This window comes from Myotis nattereri (genome assembly GCF_964212035.1).
Source record: "Myotis nattereri genome assembly, chromosome: 1".
Lineage (NCBI taxonomy): Eukaryota > Metazoa > Chordata > Mammalia > Chiroptera > Vespertilionidae > Myotis > Myotis nattereri.
Genome location: NC_138075.1, coordinates 156,423,530 through 156,445,603, shown reverse-complemented (window position 1 = coordinate 156,445,603; position 22,074 = coordinate 156,423,530). Strand labels below are relative to the sequence as shown.

The window sequence follows — 22,074 nt, the reverse complement described above, 5'->3', positions numbered from 1 at the left end:
GACAGTGAAATCGAACTTTATTGTAAGTTGTTTATTGTAAGATAATTTACAAATATCTTGCTGTCTTAGTAATTTAAACAATAGACCAATAATTTCTTCTGACCAGGACAGCAGTAAGCTAAAAACAAAATCAGCTGGCCGAATTTTCCTTCTTTACCTGAAAAACAAAGTACAGAACAAATAAAAACCAAGCAATATTTTTGGAAAAAATAATGGTATCAAAAGATAATACAGGGACTGTCACTTGTATGTTACTGTTCAAATGACATGTGTTTTTGTCTATTCTTTATTAGCTTAGTAGTTTCATGCTATGTATGTTCCATAACCAACCTACTGCCTATGAGAAACATGTAGGACAATGTATGCACAGCCACTGTTACAAGGTTATGTTATTTTTCTATCTTGTTTTATATGTATGTTATGTAACATTCAAAAAGAATTTCTTGATTGAAAAGATACAAAATCTACAATTTTGATAACTATAAATTGCCAATTGTTTTGCAGTATTTTATTATATCAGGTGTCTTGTCGTTTTGTTTTTTTTTTGTTTTTTAGTTAACTTATGAATGAATACGTTAGATAATTTTTGGTTTTAGTTGAAATTTTATGTTGCTTGCATTTTAAGTTTTTGGTTCTTTGTAGTTTCTATTAACCCATGTCATCATTTAATAAGTGTTATAATACCAACCTACCAAAAGATTTAAAGAATTTTTACATAATAAAATGTTCCTCTACAAAATTTGGTTCTCAAATTTTGGTCTGGGGGCCCTTTCATGGGGTTCATGAGGGCAAGACCATTTTCATAATGTTATTTGCCTGTTTTAGTTTCATTCTCACGAGTACATGGTAGGGTTTTCCAGTGTGTGATATCCAAATGGAATGAATACAGAAATAGATGGGAATCTTGCTATATTTTTGTTGTCAGACATTTAGGGGTCCTGAGATCATAAAGTTTGAGAACCACCACTCTTCATCAATCTATATTTAATATCTCAAAATAATGCTAATTCTCTTTCCTTAAAGTTTACTTAACAAAGCTAGGAAAAAGCCCCCCAGCATTATACATATGCTTCCATAAGTTGGCTGCTACAGTAAACAGGCCTAGCAACCTAAACCTCAACAGTGTCACCGTTGCTAAATTACCTTCAGTTCTAACTGCCTTGGTTTCTTTTCTGAAAGGGTATGGGGAGAATGTGTGAAATATTACCACTTTACCTCTTGTCTGAGGACGAAACTTGATTTTCATTAATCCCTGGTTATTATATTAGAAAAAAAAGACAAACACAAACAAGCTGGTCAACAAGCAGTCCATGCTAGTTAATCATGTACACTTGCCAACTAAAAATGTCTATTTCCTCATTTGCTACCTTGAGGATATCACATACTTACCAAAATATTCCTTTAAAACAGAGTCAATGATTACTATAAAAATGTTATAGATCTCAATCTGGTTATAAGCAATAAAACCATATTCATGCAAGTAGGCAAGACTGTGAAAGTATAATTAAAATCACAATTTTTCTATAAAAAATAAAATGCAATATATTATAAATTTTAGGCTGACAACTAATACTTGACACCTCAAATACTGTGGTTTATTCATGCTTTATATTTTAGTACTACAGAGCTATAAGTGTTTGTGTTAAATATTAAAGTCTTCAACTAGAATAACCAATAGGTTAGAAAGCATGCAAATCCATAAACAATTCAACCCTGAGACCACAGAGCTAACTTTTTATAAAGATGTGGGCAACCTCTAGAAAGCGAAAATTTAGTAACTTCCAGTTTTTAGAATTCTTTTTTAAAATCTGTTTTATGTCCCAATCTCCTCCTCATTTTCCTTGATTTGCTACTGTGTAGTCAGGTTTACCACATTTCTAATCCAGAAAGACCCTAATCCACAATTCGGTAGAAGTTACAATCTCCCACTTTATTCCTGGTTTTCCTTTTTCAAGAGCAAAAAAAGAACCTTGGTTCTCTAGCTCTCACAGCCCCCTGCATCTTCAGAATGCAGTCTTTCTTCCAGGGCTTCCCAAATTTGCCATTCAAGAAGCAATCAACTTAACATTAGCTAAGACATATAACAAGGAGGACAATGAGTAATAAAATTATTTAATCCTTGGATTAGTCCCCATGTTCTAGATGACAAAATTGAGTTGCAGAGAGTATCTTAACCAAGTTTATCAAGACAGTAAGTAGCAGGGCCACTCATTATTGCACTGTAATCTACGATGGTAATAGAACATTAGTGAGCAGGCTGAGTGATAGGTGAGTCTTAAGATAGCAAAGCTGATGGATCCAACTAATGGTCTCAATTAGTTTTACTTGTGTCTCTGGCATTCTGCGCAGTTTCTAGCCTTGAGACAATACTTAAAGACCAATTTAAATTTCACCTTAGTGATGAACATTTCCTCAATTCCTAAATGTTTTCACGTACTCAACAAAACGTTATTTCTCCCTCTTCTGAACTTCCAGTTCTTAATATACTTATGGCATGTCAATCATTCACTCAACCACCATTTATTGAGGAAGTACATGCCAGGTGATGGGGCTACAAAAGTAAGTAAGATAGTCCTTCCCAAGCCACAAGAGCACACAAATAAAAAGGTAATTCCTAATAATGATAAAGGGAAGCACAAGATGCTGAAGAAGGGTACCGCACCCAAACTATGCAAGAGAGTTCCCTGGAGGAAAGGATTCCCCCAGCTCAGTTAGGAAGGATAAACAGGACTCCGTCAGATGAAGAACCAAACGGGCAAGGGGAAGAAAAGAGTGGCACTTGAGGCAAAGGCGCATGCCACTGTAAAGGTAAAAGAGCATGATATGTTTGCAGAACTACAAGTACATCGATGTGGCTAAAGTTCCAGGAAAGTGAGAAATGGTAGTGGTAAGAGACTAGACTAAGAGAGTGTTGGTGTCCAGAAACTACAGGTTCACACTTATCAAACTAAGCTGTTTCTGTAGGATGACACTGCGAGAATGGCTCTATTAACTTCGTCATACTACTTTGTCAAATCTTTTCTATAAGGGGCTAAACAGTAAATATTTTAGGCTTTGTGGGTCACAGTCTCTTTTTATAATCCTTTAAAAATATGAAAACCATTCTTAGCACTAGACCTGTTTGCTAACTTCCATTCTACTGCAATTTCAAATATAATATCTGTCTTCCCTGTTAAGACGGTGAGCTCTTTAATGGCAAACACTACTACATCCTCAGTGCCTAGCATAGGGGCTGGTACTGAAGAGGCTCTCAAAAAAAATTTCTTTTCAATTCAGGAGAGAAATCATAAGAATCTGCATTAAGTGGGCATACAGGGGAAAGAGTCATGGGCTATTTAGAAAGTAAAATTTAGAGAACTTGCTGACCAATTAGTAGGAAGGGATAAAGAATAATTCAAGGACAACTTATTACACATTTTATCCTTCATCACAATTATCTGCATATTTTTATCCTATTAGAAAATAAATGCCTTGAAAAGAAGGATCACATCTTTTAACAACTGTACTTTCCATATAGTGAGGGTGCAATTTGATAATGTTTTGAATAGAATTCCCATTATCTTAACCCTGGTTTCACATTAATATTTTCTCAAGGAAAGTGGTATACTATTTTATGGTATTGATACAGAAATCTTAATAATTTGAAAAGTCCCAAACCCTACTACCATCCAATGATTTATACGTAAAACCAAACCCAAAACCAGTTCTGTAATTCAGAAAGCTTGGTTTGTAATGTTTTAAGTTCCAAAGACAAATTTTATAAATGATACTAAATTGTCCACATCCTTATTCCTAATGCTTTATTTAGAAAGTGAAAGTTAGCAATATGTTGATTTCTAAAAGAAAAAACTAAGTCTAAAACAATCAGAATAAACTAGAGATTCCATTTTCACAAATAAGGATACAAGATTAAGCAATGGGTCATTTCATCTTTAACAGCCAAACCAAACCAGAAAACTTTAAGCTAGCAGATATACAAATATGAGAACAAAAACTCTCTGAAGGCAATCTACAAGTACTTACAGAGCTGCAGCACCAGAGATGATTTCAATCAACTCCTTTGTGATGACAGCTTGGCGGGTGCGGTTGAAGGTCAAAGTCAATTTGTCAATCATTTCAGCTACACGCAAAACAAAAAGATTAGACAACAAAATCTAAAAACTAGAAAGGAATAACTGCATTAATTTATTCATAGATATATGTTGTTTAATTTATCCATAAGATTTTGGGAGGGTTTTTTGGTTTTTGGTTTTTGTTTTTTTGGGGGGAGGGGTGGGTCTGGACCAAAATTGGCCCCCCCAAAATTTCAAGGTGTTTTTAAATCTTTCATGGGATCCCTTTTCCAAGTATTTGCAAACTTAATGCCTACCAAGTAAGATATACTTCCTTCAAGGCAAAGAGTATTCTATCTTTTCAGATGAGAAAGAGATAAATATTTGGTCAAAAACTTCACAAAACCAGTAGTAGAGCCCAGGACTAGGTCCTAGCTCTCTTGTTTCCTGATTTATTTAAAGAATGGTCATGTTTTTGATATTAGGGTCTTCATGCTACTCTGCAGCAAAATTTTCTCAGAAAACTACTGTGTGCTTACAAGCATTCTTGCTTGCATTGTCCATGGCCGTCATCCTGGCACTTTGCTCACTCGTGGTAGACTCCTTCAGAGAATAGTAGATGATGTTGGCCAGAGTGTATTCCTGATAATTCTGCAGCACGTCAGCATCAATGTCATCATAGATACTCATGCTCTCTGTTAAAACAAGTGATCAATATCTCTGAAGCAATACAGCACAAAGACTAATTTAATCACAGTAGTTTACTATTATAAAAATCCTCTATAATTACAGAGAGGAAATAAGTGTAGGACAGGTCAAAATACTCAGTTCTAATAGTTTCATCTATTTCCACACTGAAGATTTTCAGCAAAGTGTGTAAACAAAGCACTGCATATTTTAAAAAAATTTTACTACATTTCATGGTCATGAAGTTGTTATGATAGCATCTGACTGTGCACAAAGCCAGCACACAATAAATGATTTGGGTTTTTTTTTTTTCTTTTCCAATAAAGAAATTAAGAACAGAAACTATATAATACAAAAATCTCAATTCAACCTTGTGATTATTGGAGAAATCAGCGAGTGTCAGTAAGGAAAATTAGACCAGGCAAATGTTTCCAAGAATATGGAACAGTGGGAGAAATAAGAGGCTTATAGAAATTTTAGTAATCATGTTGCAGAAATTTAGCAGCACACTTCAAAATTCATCCATTAGGGGGAAGTGGTAAAATAGTGCTGTTTTATCAAACTTAAGATATTACAGATTATAACCCATATTTGATGTAACCATTAAGAAACCATTAAGAAAACAGCATAGCCAATTAAAACTGACATGCCACTGACTGGGAGAAGCATCCCAATTTCAGAAATATTAAAATGCAAAAAAGTGTACATCTTAGAATAGATGAAACATGATACACAAAAGGTGAAAATGCCTTAGGAAAATAAGAACAGTTCCAGAATATTGTTTCTACAATGCTCCATTGAACAGTGGAGACTTTATTCAAACAATAAAATGAGAATTTACTGGGACAATATAAGTTGTGAACACTGTTCAAATCTCTATTCTAGACTTTCATATTGTACTGGAGTTTGATAGTTTGCATACATAGACTGCAAAGCCAATTTCTATGCCCTGAGGACAGAAAACATATCAAATGACTGCCCTCAATAGCCATTTGTTGAATTAATGAAGGAACGGAGTAAGAGTTGTCAATGCACGGATTAATGCATCATGGAACCCATTAATAGATGGTGATAGAAACAACCCAACATCATTTTGCTACTGCTGAAACAGGCCATTCTGACAGATACTATTTTCCTAAATGAACAAATCTCTCCTTTTATGTGGTAAAATACTTGTCATACGAAAACTACTTACCAGCAGTTGCAATGGTATTAAGAGAAAAGATGGGTTTTTCTTCTGTCTTGTACGAGATGACAGACCTAAAAAGGACAAAAACAAATGTAAATTTCAAAATAACTTTTAAACTGTTAAATATTTACTTATCCTAATATATAAAAACCTAGGGGCCCTAACTGGTTAGGCTCAGTGGATAGAACGTCGGCCTGCGACAGAACGGTCAAAGGTTCGATTCCGGTCAAGGGCATGTACCTTGGTTGCGGGCACATCCCCAGTAGGGAGTTGTGCAGGAGGCAGCTGATCGATGTTTCTCTCTTATCAATGTTTCTAGCTCTCTTTCTCTTTCTCTCTCCCTCTCCCTTCCTCTCGGTAAAAAATCAAAAAAATATATTTTAAAAAACAAAACCCAGGGTCCATAACATCCAGAACGACCGAAGGCTCAAACGACTGGAAGCCAGTCCTGGGTTGTTGTGGGAACCTAGCACTAACTGCCACGCTGCGGGTGCTGCAATCCAACACTTGACTGCTGAGGAGGCTGCGGATCAGGCCTGAAGAGAGGCCTGGAGGGAGAAGCAGGGTCTGATCCGTAGCCTCTGTGACAGCTGCTGATCAGCCCTTGCCTCTCTCTTTCTCTTGGGCCCTGGCCAGCAGCTGCGCCTCTTTCTCTCGGGCCTCCGCTGGGGCAGCTGATCAGCCCTGCCACTCTGATCAGGTCCACTGATAGGCCTGGAGACGCTGACTGGCATAGAAAATGACCAATCAGAACCAAATCTGGGTGAAGTGAGAGGAACCAATGGCTTCCTAGGAGGCAGAGCTTTTGATACTGACTGGCACACAAACCGACCATAACCTAATCTGGGTGAACTGCGAAGGCAGAACCTAAGGTGGGGGCTGAGGAGGGGTTTTAAGGGCAACAGCTGTTTGGTGTAAGGTGTAAGAAAGTGGTTCAATTTTTTAATGACCGATTTGGCAGTATAGTGCATATGGCTGGCTATCATTCTGGATATAGACAGTATTTTTGTCTGCCAAGAGCATCTCCTCCTGATGAAAAAGGCTCCCCAACCCCCCCAACCCCCCATTTAAGCAATCCTATCCTATATAATCTATTTATACTACTAAAAGGGTAATATGCTAATTAGACAGGGTCAACCGGCCATCTTCTGGACGTCCAACTTCCTTCCAGACAAAGCCATGGTGGTGGGGTCCAAGGCAGAGGCCGTTAGGGGCGATCAGGCCAGCAGGGGAGGGCTGCTGGGGGCGAGATCAGGCCAGCAAAGTAGGGCAGTTGGGTGCAAGCAGGCCGGCAGGGGAGGGCAGTTAGAGGCAAGATCAGGCAGGCAGAGGAGGACTGTAGGGGGCGAGATCAGGCCGGCAGGGGAAGGCAGTTGGGGGCAAGATCAGGCCAGCAAGGGAGGGCAGTTAGGGGCAATCAGGCAGGCAGGCAGAGGCAGTTAGGGGCAATCAGGTAGGCAGGCAGGTGAGCGGTTAGGAGCCAGCGGTCCCAGATTGCGAGAGGGATGTCCGACCACTGGTTGGACATCTTCCAAGGGGTCCCCATTTGGAGTGGGTGCAGGCTGGGCTGAGGGAACCCCACCCAACCCCCGTGTATGAATTTTGTGCACCAGGCCACTAATTTTAAAATATTAACATAAATAACCTTGATTTCTAAAATTTCATAAATAAGCTTTGATTTCTTGCCTGAATCGATTAAAGATGATAGATCCTTCATCAAAATCATATCCAGAATTTAGTAGTTCCAGGGCAATGACTGATGCATCTCCAAAAGTAGGGGGTTTTCTTCCCACTTCTTTGAATGTCACCAGAAACTGGTCAGAATGAGTCCTACAAGAAAATCAAGAGAGCACATAAGATATTTTAATGGAATTATTCTTCTAAAAGAACATAGGGAAAAAAGAAGAAATCCCTACGGATCAGATTTTTGGAGGGTCTGGGGGTATTCACTGAATCACGTTGTCCCATACACTATCATGATTATTCCTTTCTCTCAGCATCTACAAAGAGACTAATAATCAGGCCTTTCTTGTTTTATTGCTCTACACCCGTGGTCAGCAAACTGCGCCTCGCGAGCCGCATGCGGCTTTTTGGCCCCTTGAGTGTGGCTCTTCCTAAGCTTTAGGAGTATCCTAATTAAGTTAATAACAATGTACCTACCTATTAAGTTTAAAAAATTGGGCTCTCAAAAGAAATTTCAATCATTGTACTGTTAATATTTGGCTTTGTTGACTAATGAGTTTGCTGACCAATGCTCTACACCTGTTTTTCTCCTTCCAATCCTAATTAACTATTATTCAGTCTGACATTTCCAGACTGTGATAGCTCCTTAGATTCAGTCCTGATGTTTAAAAAGGTCAACAGCGCCCTAACCAGTTTGGCTCAGTGGATAGAGCATCGGCCTGCGGACTCAAGGATCCCAGGTTCAATTCCAGTCAAGGGCATGTACCTTGGTTGCGGGCACATCCCCGGTGAGGAGTGTGCAGGAGGGCAGCTGATCAATGTTTCTCTCTCATTGTTTTTTCTAACTCTCTGTCCCTCTCCCTTCCTCTCTGTAAAAAAACCACAATGAAATATATTAAAAAAAAAAAAAGAAATAAAAAGGTCAACAGCTTTTGATATTCCCATTGCATTCCATTTATGGTTTGGATAAAAAAGCTAAACACAAGTAGAAAAGGAGGGAAGTCTATGTATTCTAACATATGCTGGAAAAAATAAAAACAAAACATAAGCCTGAGTACAAAAACTAGCAGAGAAATTTCCATTTACTCATGCACGCTCCTTTTTAAAGATAAATAATGTATATTTAAATTACCTATGAAGTATACCCCTAAGTTTATCACCAACTCCAACAATCTTAACTTCTTTCCCGGCTGCTGTGAGCGTAGCCACCTCATTTTTCATCTGTTTAGCAACCGAGGAATGGATAGCACCACAAAGCCCTCTATCTGAGGACACACCGATAAGGAGGTGTTTCTTCTTGTCTTCAGGCACCTTAATATCAGCCTTTTCATACAGAGCTTAAAAACAAACGACAAAAAAACCCAAGAATTTATATATGTAATTCATACTAAATACAATAATCCCAAATTTACAAAAGAGCTGGCTGTTTTAAAAATGATGAATTTAAATTTAGGTGGTATTTGATTAATATAACCAAAACAGCCTGTGTATTTATTCCATTTATAATCAAGATGAAAACCACAAAGGTTTAAATCTCTATACAGTATGACAAAGGTTCCTAAGGGTGCATTAATGGCCACTTTATCTTAAATACTGACTAAAAGAAATCTCTGGTACAAAGTGACTAGAATTACAGAGGTAACAACTTATTTAGTTATCAGACTTCTAAATAATGCAAATCCTCAGTATACAACCAAAAAAGGCAAATATTTACTAAGCTGCTTATATAAGCTGCATATCAAGCTCTTATAAAAACTGCTGATGTTAAAGTAATATTGTCACTTCATTTTCGGGATTACTTTTAACAACCTCACTTTGTTGGTCTAATTTTCCAAGAAGCAGAGACCAAGAGAGGATTCAGTGGGATGAAGTATACATGGACTTTACTAGGAGATATGCCTATGAGAGAAAACAGGAAGTCAGAAGAGTCATCATACCATGCATGATGCAGGTCTGAGCCTTGGGAAGAAAGGTTGGGTGGCAACCTCCCAATGCAATTTAAGGGAAGCTTAACAAGGCTGCTGGGAACCTCAAGTCTCCCAAGAACATGCCTGCCTGTATCCAGTCTGTGCTCAGGTGCTGGCTAGGAGCAGGCCATTGAAAGCATGGCTGGATGCAAATGGAGGATGGATTTCCACAGCTGGTGCTCACTGTAATTACAAGGTGCAACTTTATGGCTGACACATTTACCCATTTCAAAAAATTCTTGTTACTACTATCTTTTTCAGTATTGATTTTCAAATTTCAATACCTGAGACACTCCACAAAAAGCAAAGAGAAGTGCCCTGGCCAGGTAGGTCAGCTGGTTAGAGCGCTGTCCTAGTCAGGGCACATACAAGAATCAACCAATGGACTGGCTAGGTGGCTCTGTGGTTTAGGTGGACCTATGAACCAGAAGGTTACGGTTCATGATTCCATTTCCCATCAGGGCACATGCCCGGGTTTTGAGTTTGATCCCCAGTAGGTGGTGTGCAGGAGGTCGATCAGTGATTCTCTCTCATCATTGATATTTATATCTCTCTCTCTCCCTCTCCCTTCCTCTCCGAAATCAATTTTAAAAAATACTAAAAAAGCCCCACAAATCAACCAAGGAATGCATATGTAAGTGTAACAAATCAATGTTTCTCTCTCTTTCTCAAATTAATAAAATAAATAAAAAAAAGCAGTGAGTACTCAACTCCAAAGTTCAGGAGAGTGGAGAGAATATTTCTTTTAAGTCTCTTTTTAATATTGTATAGTGTAAAATACCTACTTTATATTTTTAAATATTTAAAATAATTAGCTATTTAATATTTACCAGTTAGGTTATTTTGGGGGGTTGTTTGTTATTTTTCTTTAGTTGAAGGACTTTAGGATGAATGGCAGCCTTAACTTGGATTTTTAGTATTTTTCTACAATACTCAATCAGATATCTAAGCCAATTTCTTCTTTATTAGATAATTTTGTGGTTATAGACATTTGGAGGGTAACAAATTTAATATACACTAGAGGCCCGGTGCACAAAATTGGTGGGGGGTGGGGGTGGGGGATGTCCCTCAGCTTAACCTGCACCTTCTCCAATCTGGGATCCCTCTCACAATCCAGGACTGCTGGTTCCCAACTGCTCACCTGCCTGCCTGATTACCCATAACAGCTTCTGCCTGCCAGCCTGATCGCCCCCGAACCACTCCCCTGCCAGCCTGATCAACGCCTAACTGCTCCCTTGCTGGCCCAATTGCCCCTAACTGCCCTCCCCTGCCGGCGTGGTCACCCCTAACTGCCCTCCCCTGCAGGCCTGGTTGCCCCCAACTGCCCTCCCCTGCCAGCCTGGTTTCCCCCAACTTCCCTCCCCTGCAGGCCTGGGTCCTCCCCCCCCCCCCCCCCCCCGCAAATGTCCTTCCCCGAAGGCCTGGTCACCGCTAACTGCCCTCCCCTGCAGGCCTGGGTCACCCCCAACTGCCCTCCCCTGCAGGCCTGGTTGCTCCTAACTGCCCTCCCCTGTTGGCCTGATAGCCCACAACTGCCATCCCCTGCAGACCATCTTGTGTCCACATGGGGGTGGCCATCTTTGACCACATGGGGGCAGCCATCTTATGTGTTGGAGTGATGGTCAATTTGCATATTACCACTTTATTAGATAGGATGTTCATATCAGCAAGAAAAATAAATAGTAAAGTGACTTTTCTTTTTCATATAAATAGCTAGAGAGTAATTTAACCAACGAACATTTACCGAGCCACCAACTAGATGCTTAGTATTGTGCTAAGGAGGGAAGGAGACATGAAAGCAAATGGCTGGAGCTGATAGGTATTGCTGAAACCTAACCTAGCAACTCTAGGTGAAACAAGTATGGTATGTAAAGTAAGGAGCAATTTCCACTGATGCCTAGTGCTCTATAATTTCCTTATGTAAAAATTTCTTTAGCAGTATAAATGCATGTTTAAAAAATATGGAAGAGCACAAGAAAACTACTGCACAGGACAATTTACATCTAATACATAGACCTATTGATATACAGAGTATATCAAAAAATGTATATACACTTTAATAGCTAAAAGCTCAGTTTTGAAAATAAAATGTACCTTAATAAACACTGACTTTATTCGAAGTGTGAGTAGACATTTTGTTGGACACCCTCTATCTTCTCTAATTTGGAAATAAACAAATTTTGTTTTCTTTACAGTTGATGTTTAAACATTGCACTCATGTATTCATGAACCATGTCCATGACTACTTGGCCAACTCTCCACTGTAGAGTACCACCTCCCCACCCTGCACTTCTAAAATATCACATCACAACTGAATAGGGTGAACTCAAGCATTGGAATTTGATGCACTATATACCTAAGTTCTTTCAATGGTATATTTAATAATCTAGGAAACTTTTCAGAATCTTTAAGAAATTAACATAATAGGTATGCAATCTCAGGCAAGTTACTTGATGTCACTGTGCTTCAGTTTTTCTCATCAGCAAAGCAGAGGCTCAAACAGTTCCTACCCCAATAGGGCTGCTGTGAAAAATGAGTACATGTAAAATAGTCAGAATAGGCCCACTGACACCAAGTAAGTCATTAGTAGTTACCTTCATGTTTAACTAGAGGCCCAGTGCACAAAATTAGTGAAAAAGTAGGATCCCTAGGCCTGGCCGGCGATCAAGGCCCATTGGCGCCTTTCGGCTGCCGGCCAGGGCCTTCCTTCGTTCCACGCCACCCCCTGGTGGTCAGTGCACATCATAGCAAGCGACAGAACTCCTGGTCTCCCAGTCAAACTTTCCAGGGGACACTTTGCATATTTCCCTTTCATATATATATATCTATATATCTATATATATGTATATATAGATAGTTCTTCATAGTTTTTGAATTACATTCTTCTCTTACCCAAAGATCCTGTTCCATACACTCGAGCTGGTTTCAGCTCCCTCTCAGCTCGGGCATATTTTGCTGCTGCTACCATTTTCATAGACTTGGTAATTTTCTGGATGTTTTTGATTGACTTCAGTCGCCTGGTAACTGAAAAATAAAAGTATTGTGTTAATACATTGCAAGTGGAACACAAGCATTCTTGTGTTTTCATATTACATGTTTTACATAAACACTAAAGGCACACCTTAAAATTAAAAACCCATTGCATTTTGAAGTTATTTATTATATATACTTACAAGATAATATCCTTTTAAAGTATGATACTTTGTAAAACGTTTTTTGTACTCATTTACTAGAAACTTATCTGGCCACTGGGTAATGCCAGCAATAAAACTACTGGTGTGCAATGTTTTAAGATAAAATAGTTATAATTTCATTTGTGAATTTTTCTAAACTGTAAGCCCCCATTTACACCGTTAATTAACAGCATGATGCTAAACGAGGGTTAATGTTAAAATGAGTACTAATAAAAGGTCAAATTTAGCTGACAACATAAGAGATCAGTAAGTTAAACACTGAAAATATTAAATGGTATTGAAAATGGCCTTTAACTACATGTTCCATAACATTTTTTATATATCTACAAATAGTATACTTTTTCTCAATTATAACATTATCATTCTTCAGACAATAGACTCCAACAACCATGTGTCACCTCAGTGTTTGAGTGTCTAAAACAAGTTCAATGCCCCACACATATGACATAGATTTATTTTGTCAATTTTGACATAATATATAATGGGCTTAAAAAGGTAGCATATCTTTGAAAGCATTAATTGCCAAAATTTAGTTTTTCTTGATTCACATACTGAGATAAAGTACTTACTGTCTTTCAAAGTTGCCATATTTCGAACTTGGATCCTGAGAAGAAAAGTTTTAAAAATATTTTAGTTTGAGAAATAGCTCCATTACATAATAAAAACTTTCAAAGTTAATATGTTTATTTAAAGAATACCCCATAAAGAATTACTTAAATATAGGACTCTAAATATATATGTTAATTTTTAAATCTCTCAAAACTGATACCTAATCCTGTATCAAAGGCCTGATTTTATTTAACTAACACAAACCTTTCACTGAACTCACATTGGCATTCAGACATGCTCTCCCACCTTCATGTCTTTGCCTATGTTGTTTCGCCAAAAAAGTTCTTTCCTTTGTTAGGTTACCCAACTTTCTAGGTCAACCACCTCTAAAAATAGCATTCCTTGCCCAGCAGTGTGGCACCATGGTTGAGCCTCATTCTATGAAGCAGGAGATCATGGTTCGGTTCCAGGTTGGAGAACATGCCTAGGCTGTGGCTTGATCCCCAGTAGGGGTGTGCAGGAGGCACCAGATCAATGATTCCCTCTCATTATTGATGTTTTTATCTCTCTCTCCCTCTCCCTTCCTCTCTGAAAATAAATAAAAATATATTTTATAAAAAGCATTCATTGACTTCTTCAGTTCACCAAAATCTTTTCAATAACACTTATACATTCTAACACAGCCGTGGGCAAACTATGGCCCGCGGGCCGAATCCGGCATGTTTGAAATGAATAGAACTAAAAAAAAAAAAAAAAAAAAAAAAAGACCGTACCCTTTTATGTAATGATGTTTACTTTGAATTTATATTAGTTCACACAAACACTCCATCCATGCTTTTGTTCCGGCCCTCCGGTCCAGTTTAAGCACCCATTGTGGCCCTCGAGTCAAAAAGTTTGCCCACCCCTGTTCTAACATAACAAAATGTGTGAAAGTTTTATTCCAACTAATTCTTAACTTTTCCAATTCAATTCAATAAACATTTACTAAATAGCTACTGTTCTTCAGGATATGGTCTCTGATCACAAGAAGGATACCATTATCTCATAAACAAGATTCATGAAAATTTAGATTTACATAAAATTTACATGGAAAATTTTCTATAATCTTTAAAGTATAATGCATAAAAGTCAAAATGACTTAAATGTAATGTTAGTGAACGATAAATATGAAAGGATCCCTGCCCTATGGAGGGAGGCAACATATTACCAAATATAAATTATCTTCCAGCCTTAAATCCATACAAAGTACTTGTGTTGGCCCAGAAAGGTCCATGGAAGACTTGAAGATTCAGTAAATTTGTGCATAGAAAAGGACTAAGGAGGATAGTCCTAGGAACGGGAAATCGTTTTGAAGTTGGAGACATGGGTTGGTTTAATAAGTTTAAATATTATTTTATAGGGAATAAGAAAATGAATATCCATAAGCCAACAAATCAGTTTAGTTTTTCAGTGAAGTATCTTGGATGGCAGTGAAAAGCCCAACATAATGTTGGAATACTGATGACATGGAAACTATATAGGGACTGCTGCAACTTCCAAACAAAAGCAAGAACCTGTACTAAGATGTTAGCAAAGCCAACAAGATGAAGTTTGAGATCAAATTCTTGAGAGTCAAAAGGAGCTCAGCGTGGCTCAGTGGTTGAGCATTGGACTATGAACCAGGAGGTCAGGGTTTGATTCCTGGTCAGGGAATATGCCCAGGTTGCAGGCTCGATCCCCTGTGGGGCATGCAGGAGACAGCTGATCGATGATTCTCTCTCATCACTGATGTTTCTCTCTCTCTCGCTCTACCTTCCTCTCCAAAATCAATCCTATCCTATATAACAAAGAGCTAATATGCAAATGGTCGTCACACCCTTGCGCCAGGGCTGGGGGACCTGAGGCTGCGCCCCCTGCCCTGTGGGGCTTGACGGGTGGGGCCGGCTAGGTCTGGGTCTCGCCCGATTTCGAGGCACGTGCAGGTGGGCGGGGATTTGACTCTGGGTTCTGTGGCGCGCCCCAGACTCTGACAGGTGGGGGTTTTCATACACATTTTACTAATTTCCTTTCATCTCTGAGACTTCTATTATAGAGAAAGGGCAAATAGCAATATTAAAATATTTCCTCTAGTTAATTCCCTTTTAATGTGAACGAATTTCGTGCACCAGGCCACTAGTAAAATGTATTTTTTTTAAAAAAAGAGTGAAAAGGAAAACAATAAGAATGACCCAGAGTTTTCTAATTTAATGACCTCACTGGATGGTGTTATCATTAACCAAGATAGATCAAGTGGGTGCAGGTGATCTCCCTGGAGAAAATGATTTTTGAATATGATATAGTTAAAAGACCATGGAACCAGGTGGAACTGTCCAGTGGGTTTTTTTATTTTTTTTATAATATATATATATATATATTTTTATTGATTTCAGAGAGGAAGGGAGAGGGAGAGAGAGAGAGAGAGAAACATCAATGATGAGAGAGAATCATTGATTGGCTGCCTTGTGCATGCCCCCAACTGGGGACGGAGCCCACAACCTGGGCATGTGCCCTTGACCAGTATCGAACCTGGGATCCTTCAGTCCACAGGCCGATGCTCTATCCACTGAGCCAAACCAGCCAGGGCTCCAGTAGGTTTTAGATTTTGAGATTTGTGATATAAATTTGTAACTATCAGTAAATATAGTAGTTGATGCCATGTTTTCCAAAGGAAAATAATGGGAATGGAAGCAGGGGGAACATTCCTAATTTTATGAGGTTAGCATTATCTTAATACTGAAATCACATAAATACATTAAAAATGACAGAGAATATCTCTCATGAACAAAGATCCAAAAATTCTCAACAAAATATTAGCAAAATGAATCCAACAATATATTAAAATGAATTATACACTGTGACCAAGTGGAATTTATTCTAAGTATGCAAGGCTGGTTCATCATTCAAAAATCAAATAGTAATATCCATCACATCAACAGTTAAAGAAGAAAAATCATATGATCAATAGATGCAGAAAAATCATTTGACATAATTTAATACCTTTTCATGACAAACCTTTTAGCAAATTAAAAATAGAAGAAAAAAACTTCCTTTATCCAGTAAAGAATATCTACCAAGAACCCCATGGTTTAATGGTGAGAAACTAGAAATTTTCTCCCTAAGATTGGGAACAAGACAAAGGACGTCCTCTCTTACCACTCCTATTCAACATCATACTGGATGTCCCAGCTAATATAAGACACGAAAATGAAATAAAAGGTATATAGACTGGAAGCGAAGAAATAAAGCTGTCTTTGTTCATAGGTGATATGATTGTCTAGGTAGAATATCCCAAAGAAGTAGCAAAAAAACTTCTGGAACTAATAACCAATTATAGTAAGATTATTACAGGATACAAGGTTAATATATACAAAAGTCAATTCTTCTCTTTATACCAGGTATGAACAATTAGGGTTTCGAGTTAAAAAAACAACAAAATAACAATACCATAAACTGAAGACTTAAAAAATGGTTATGATGACAAATTTTATGTATATTTTACCACAATTGTTAAAACATACAAAGGCATATATAAACCTAACAAAATGTGTGTGAAACATACATGAGGAAAACTGCAAAACTGATGAAAGAAATCAAAGACTCAAATAAATGGAGAGAAATTCCATATTCATAGATAGGAAAATTCAATGTTGCTAACAAGTTAATTCTTCCCACTTGATCTGAAATTATTACAATTCCAATAAAAATCTCAGCAAGTCACTTTATGACTATCAATAAACTGATTTTAATGTCTATATGGAAAGGCAAAACACCCAGAATAGCCAACACTTCAGTGAAGAAGAACAAAGCCAGAGAAGTGACGCTACTAGATTTCAAGACTTACTATCAAATTCCAGAAAACAAGACAGTGTGGCATTGGTGAAGGAATGGACAAGTAGATCAATGGAACAGAATAGAGCCCACACTCACACAAATACATTAACTTAAGTTTGACAAAGGAGCAAAAGTCATTATATGGAGAAAGGATACCCTTTTCTACAAATGGTTTTGGTGCCCTACCAATTTAGCTTAGTGATAGAGCACTGGCTGGTGGACTGAAGGGTCCTGGGCTCGATTTCAGTCAAGGGCATGTACCTTGGTTGCAGGCTCAATCCCCAGCTGGTTTGGGGGTGTGCAGGAGGCAATCAATCGATGTCTCTCTCTCACATTGATGTTTCTCTGTCTCTCCCCCTCTCCAAAGATTAATGGAAAAATATCCTCCAGTGAAAATTAACAACAACAAAACAACTTCTACAGGATACCACAGGAGAAAATCTAGGTGCTTTGTCTGAGTTTTTAGCTAAAACATACAAGGTATGTCGGACACTTACCATATTAGGCTTTTATTATATAGGCTAAGAAGTGACATTTGGACATTATAGTTTTAGGCAGACACTCCAACTTGATTGACACAAGTTTCTAATCAGAGAATATGATATGAAACAAATGTTAATTGCATGCCATATTTGTATGAACACAGAACTCTTTAAAACTCAAAAGAGTTATTGAGTTTTAAAGAGTTCTTTGGGTTTCCATACTATCCCAAATGAGGTATGAAGAGGTAGGATCTTTTGTGATTCTTCGTGCTGTGCTCATGGTCTAATTCCCTGTTTTGAAGAACTCTCATGCTTAGCCTTCATTTAGTTCTAAAGATGTCAATCTATGCTACAACTTTATCTTTTAAATACAATTTGAGTACAGAATAACCATGAGTTGATCTGAACTCTCTTTAGGGATAGCTTGCTCTATCTACTGAATATACAATATTTGCAAATGAAAATATAAAGTTCTGAATCAGTTGTATGTTCTAGAGAACTGCATTATGTCCTGAGAAACATTTAGATTATTTGGAAAACTAGAAACATTATCAAATACAGTGGATGGAAAAATTACACATATTGTGGATTACCATTATTTACTATGATTATACAGTATTGTTAGGAAAGCTGAAGAAGGCAGTGTGGAGGGAGTTAGAGAGGTCACTAGATGAATGATTTATCAAAGAATTTTAAGGAGCATATAAATGCTGTGTAATATAAAAATTAAGGAAGCAGCATTCATAATTTTTTTTCCTTTTTACAATTAAATTTAGTGGGGGTGACACTGGTTAACATGATAATACAGGTTGCAGGTGTGAGTTTCCATGTTATAAGATTTGTATATTGCACTGTGTGCCTAACCACCCAAAGTTAAATCTTCTCCCATTACTATATACTAGGTCCCCTTTCACCTTCCACCCCCTACACTAATTATTAAGGAAAATTATTAAGTATGTGTAATTCTAATATTGAATGTCTGTGTGAAAGTCCACTTGCCCCTTGAACAAAAAATGACTCCCTCGCACTTCTTTACCAACTGTGGCGCATGATCGTCTTCTTTGATAAGTATAATAAACCTTCTTACATTATGTGTTACATAGAAACTAGTTATAAACTCGTTTTCAACTGATACATCTGAGTCCACATCAGCATGTCTCCCACTGCTCTCAGCTCTTTACAAATTCTCACACTAACCCAGGGGTCCTCAAACTTTTTAAACAGGGGGCCAGTTCACTGTCCCTCAGACCGTTGGAGGGCTGGACTATAGTTTTAAAAAAAACTATGAACAAATTCCTATGCACACTGCACATATCTTATTTTGAAGTAAAAAAACAAAACGGAAACATTTGCATGTGGCCCGGGGGCTGTAGTTTGAGGACCCCTGCACTAACCCATTGTGTAGTATCATTAGCTCCATTTAACAGTTACGAAAATGGCAGAGAAACAGAGACACTTGTACACAGCCAGGGGAGTGGCAGTCAGGATTCAAACCCCAACAGTGTGGCTCCAGTCCATCTTATATTACACTCTGCTGCCTCACATTTTTTACATTTACAAGTAAATCTCTGCTTTTTTTAGTTTAAGATGACAATCTTCCTTTTCTTTCCTGAAATACCATGTCTTTTCCTTTCAATGTATTAGTTCAATTTATGGCCACTGGTCTCCTATCTATATACTAGAGGTCGATGTACAAAATTCGTGCAAGGAACTCGGCCCTCACAGCCCCAGCTTCATCCGGAAGGTCATTCGGCTGTCTGGTCTAATTAGCATATTCCACTTTTATTATCTGTAATAATAAAGCTGGGGCTGCGAGGGCCGAGGCAAGGTGGGACCGAGCTCCTTGCACGCATTTCGTGCATTGGGCCTCTAGTTATAGATATAAAAGCCAAGTGACCAGAACGGCAGAAAGACCAGAACAGCCAGTCACTATGACATGCACTGGGGAGGCCAACTGGCCTGATCGGAGCCCAGACTGGACCCTCCCCCCAACCGGCCCTGCCCCCAATCAGCGCCCCCGCCACCCCAATTGGGGGGGGGGGCAGCTGGTCACACCCCCGGCCCGCCCCCACATCAGGCCTCTAGTTATAAAATAGTTCCATTTTAGAGAATGTGGAACACTAGGTGGGAAATAGAGATGTATTTTCCCCTAATTTGAGATGGAAAAAGTGGGGACTTTTCCACAAATTTCTTATTTCCATTTTCTTAAATGCTACTTTAAAAAAAAAAAAGTTAATTTCTGAAGTTTAGGGTACTTGCTGATTCCCTAAACAATTAAAATAATTTCATCATGATTTTAATTAAGCCTCATGTTTAATGTTAGAATGCAAACTTCCCTGAAGCAAAAACTGTAACAAATCCACATTTAAAAATTTTCAATAACCAAAACAGAACCAAGGAAATGCCCCTTCATGGTTCAAGCAAAGGTATTTTTCTGCCCCTCAAATTACTTCTGTGGAGTATGAAACATTAAGATGGTTTTCATTTCTGAATTTACAAGGCAATTATAATGAATGGGAAAGAAAAGGGCAGAATAGGTAGGAAAGACATCAGGCCCCCAGAATGATGGAAAATGTGAAGAGGGTAAAATATGCTTTCCACGTGGAACACCAATGTTTGATGAATATTTATAACCTACCAATTTAAAACCATCATTCCAAGGGGATTAAGGTCAGGACTATAACCTTTATTTGATGATTGAGGTTCCAATTTAGGTCCCTAAATTAGTTGTCTCAGACTGAGAGCTTTCATTTAAAATAATTCTTTATTAAAAGATCTTCAAATTGTCTTATAGGTTTTTTAGTTATTTCTACAGTTATTTATTTATTGTAGAAAAGCAAGGAAGAATTCATTGACCATAGCAAAAACATATTTAGGACAATGAAACAAGAAAGGGCATAGAAGAAGCAACAGGAGAGTCTAGGCTGGGCTGCTTTAGCTCACTGGGAAGTCAGAAAAAAGGGGTGCTTTGGAGACAGGTTCAGGGAGTTAGCCCGGGATGAGCTGCCACTGCCCATTGCTCCCCTGTAGGCATTTCACAGCATATTAAATTACTTCCTTACCCTATTGTTTTAAATTCTTTTCTTAATGGAAAACATACCTATTTCAATTAATGCTTTATAGTCCCTTCACATAAACAAGGATACCAAAATCTAGTTTAGTGCTATAGCGCCTTAGAATTCCCCCTTACTGTAAACCCAGGGAATTGCTTCACAGACAATAACTAAGATCTCCTTAGCACTGTCTGAAATTTTCCGACTCTAACATAGATATTTCGTCCTATTATATGGTCCCACCACAAGCCAACGTTTATGTGCCTATCCCTAGGTCTTTTACTACGCAATTGTTTTTGGAAACCAATGTTTAAAATCCTTAAAAATTGCAAGACAGTTACTTAATCCAAACTCCTCCTCCTCTCAGGACCTTGGGACAATTTCATGACCTTGCGGGGTTACTGCTTCAGCATAATGGTTTCGAGATACTGTAAGGTGTCTTTCTCTTCCTCGCCCACAGACAGGTTTTTGAGGTCCCTTTTGCACCCAAACTACCCCCGGCCCACGCAGGGCACTCATTTGATTGCCCGGTGCCCAGGAAAGCGCCCGCTGCAAGGTCGGTGCTCAATAAACGTTCTGGCTGAATCGAACAGCTCCTGAAGGGTCACTCCGCTCTACACTGGCCATGCAAACTCTGTCCAACCCCGCGAAGTTTCAAAAGGCGTCAAGGACGGAAAGCACAACTTAACCTTCCCTAGACCTTGTCTCGGATCCTCCCTTCCCCCTCACTCTGTGGGCCCAGGTCAAGCCTGCACGATACTCACGGCCTGGCACAGAGCAGGGGCTCCGAGCGCAAGCACTTGTGTTAGTGGAATGAACACAAGACCGCCCTGAAATGAACTCGGCCCAAGGTCTCAGTCCCGAGGTCCCAGATGACAACTCCTCGTGGCCCTCCCCCCGCCCCGCTCCGCCTCAGGAGACGTGGCGTAACCTTGCGGTCCCTCCGGCCTCTTCACGTGCCCTTCCCGGATTCGAGGCGCTTCCTGCACCCCGGGCCACCCAGGGCCTCCGGGGACCGGGGCCTCCAGAGACCGGGGGCCCGGCCGGCCTGCGACCCCTGTTCCGTCCCACACGCCTCCACCCGCTTCCCCCTTATTGAGTCCTTCCAACCCTTGCAACCCTCCCGTTCCTACCGCAAGCTGCCATACCATTGCGGCTGCACGGCCCAGGCCGAGACCCCCACGACGCCCGCCCGAGAAAACATGGTGGTACTGGCCCTGGTGAAGGTCGGTCAGACGGGCCTCCCCGCGCATGTGCAGGAGCTTCCCCACGCCCCCTCCCGCCCCACTTCCTGCTCCAGTCTCGCTTCCTGACGCCAAACCGAGGTAAACCTCGCGAGCTTTAGGGCCCAGCCTTCCGAGGCCCCGCC

General features: G+C 39.2%; 1 protein-coding gene across 7 annotated transcripts; it reads right to left on the bottom strand.

Moving 5' to 3' along the window:
* ATP5F1C (ATP synthase F1 subunit gamma) lies at window positions 1–21,998 on the bottom strand (the record flags this gene model as incomplete). Of its 7 annotated transcripts, none has more annotated exons than XM_081110305.1 (10): window positions 21,854–21,998; window positions 13,342–13,376; window positions 12,471–12,602; window positions 8,744–8,948; window positions 7,615–7,758; window positions 5,935–5,999; window positions 4,592–4,747; window positions 4,024–4,120; window positions 1,216–1,252; window positions 1–157 (listed from the first exon to the last, which is right to left on the bottom strand). In XM_081110305.1, exons 1-9 carry the CDS (start codon window positions 21,907–21,909, stop codon window positions 1,246–1,248), a joined length of 897 nt encoding a protein of 298 aa, XP_080966431.1. In that variant the 5' UTR covers window positions 21,910–21,998. The 7 variants fall into 7 exon arrangements, with proteins under 7 accessions (XP_080966431.1, XP_080966428.1, XP_080966434.1 ...); XM_081110302.1 differs by having other exon boundaries at window positions 21,839–21,928; XM_081110308.1 differs by lacking the exon at window positions 21,854–21,998 and adding an exon at window positions 21,470–21,609.
* Between the last annotated feature and the right edge of the window lie 76 nt (window positions 21,999–22,074).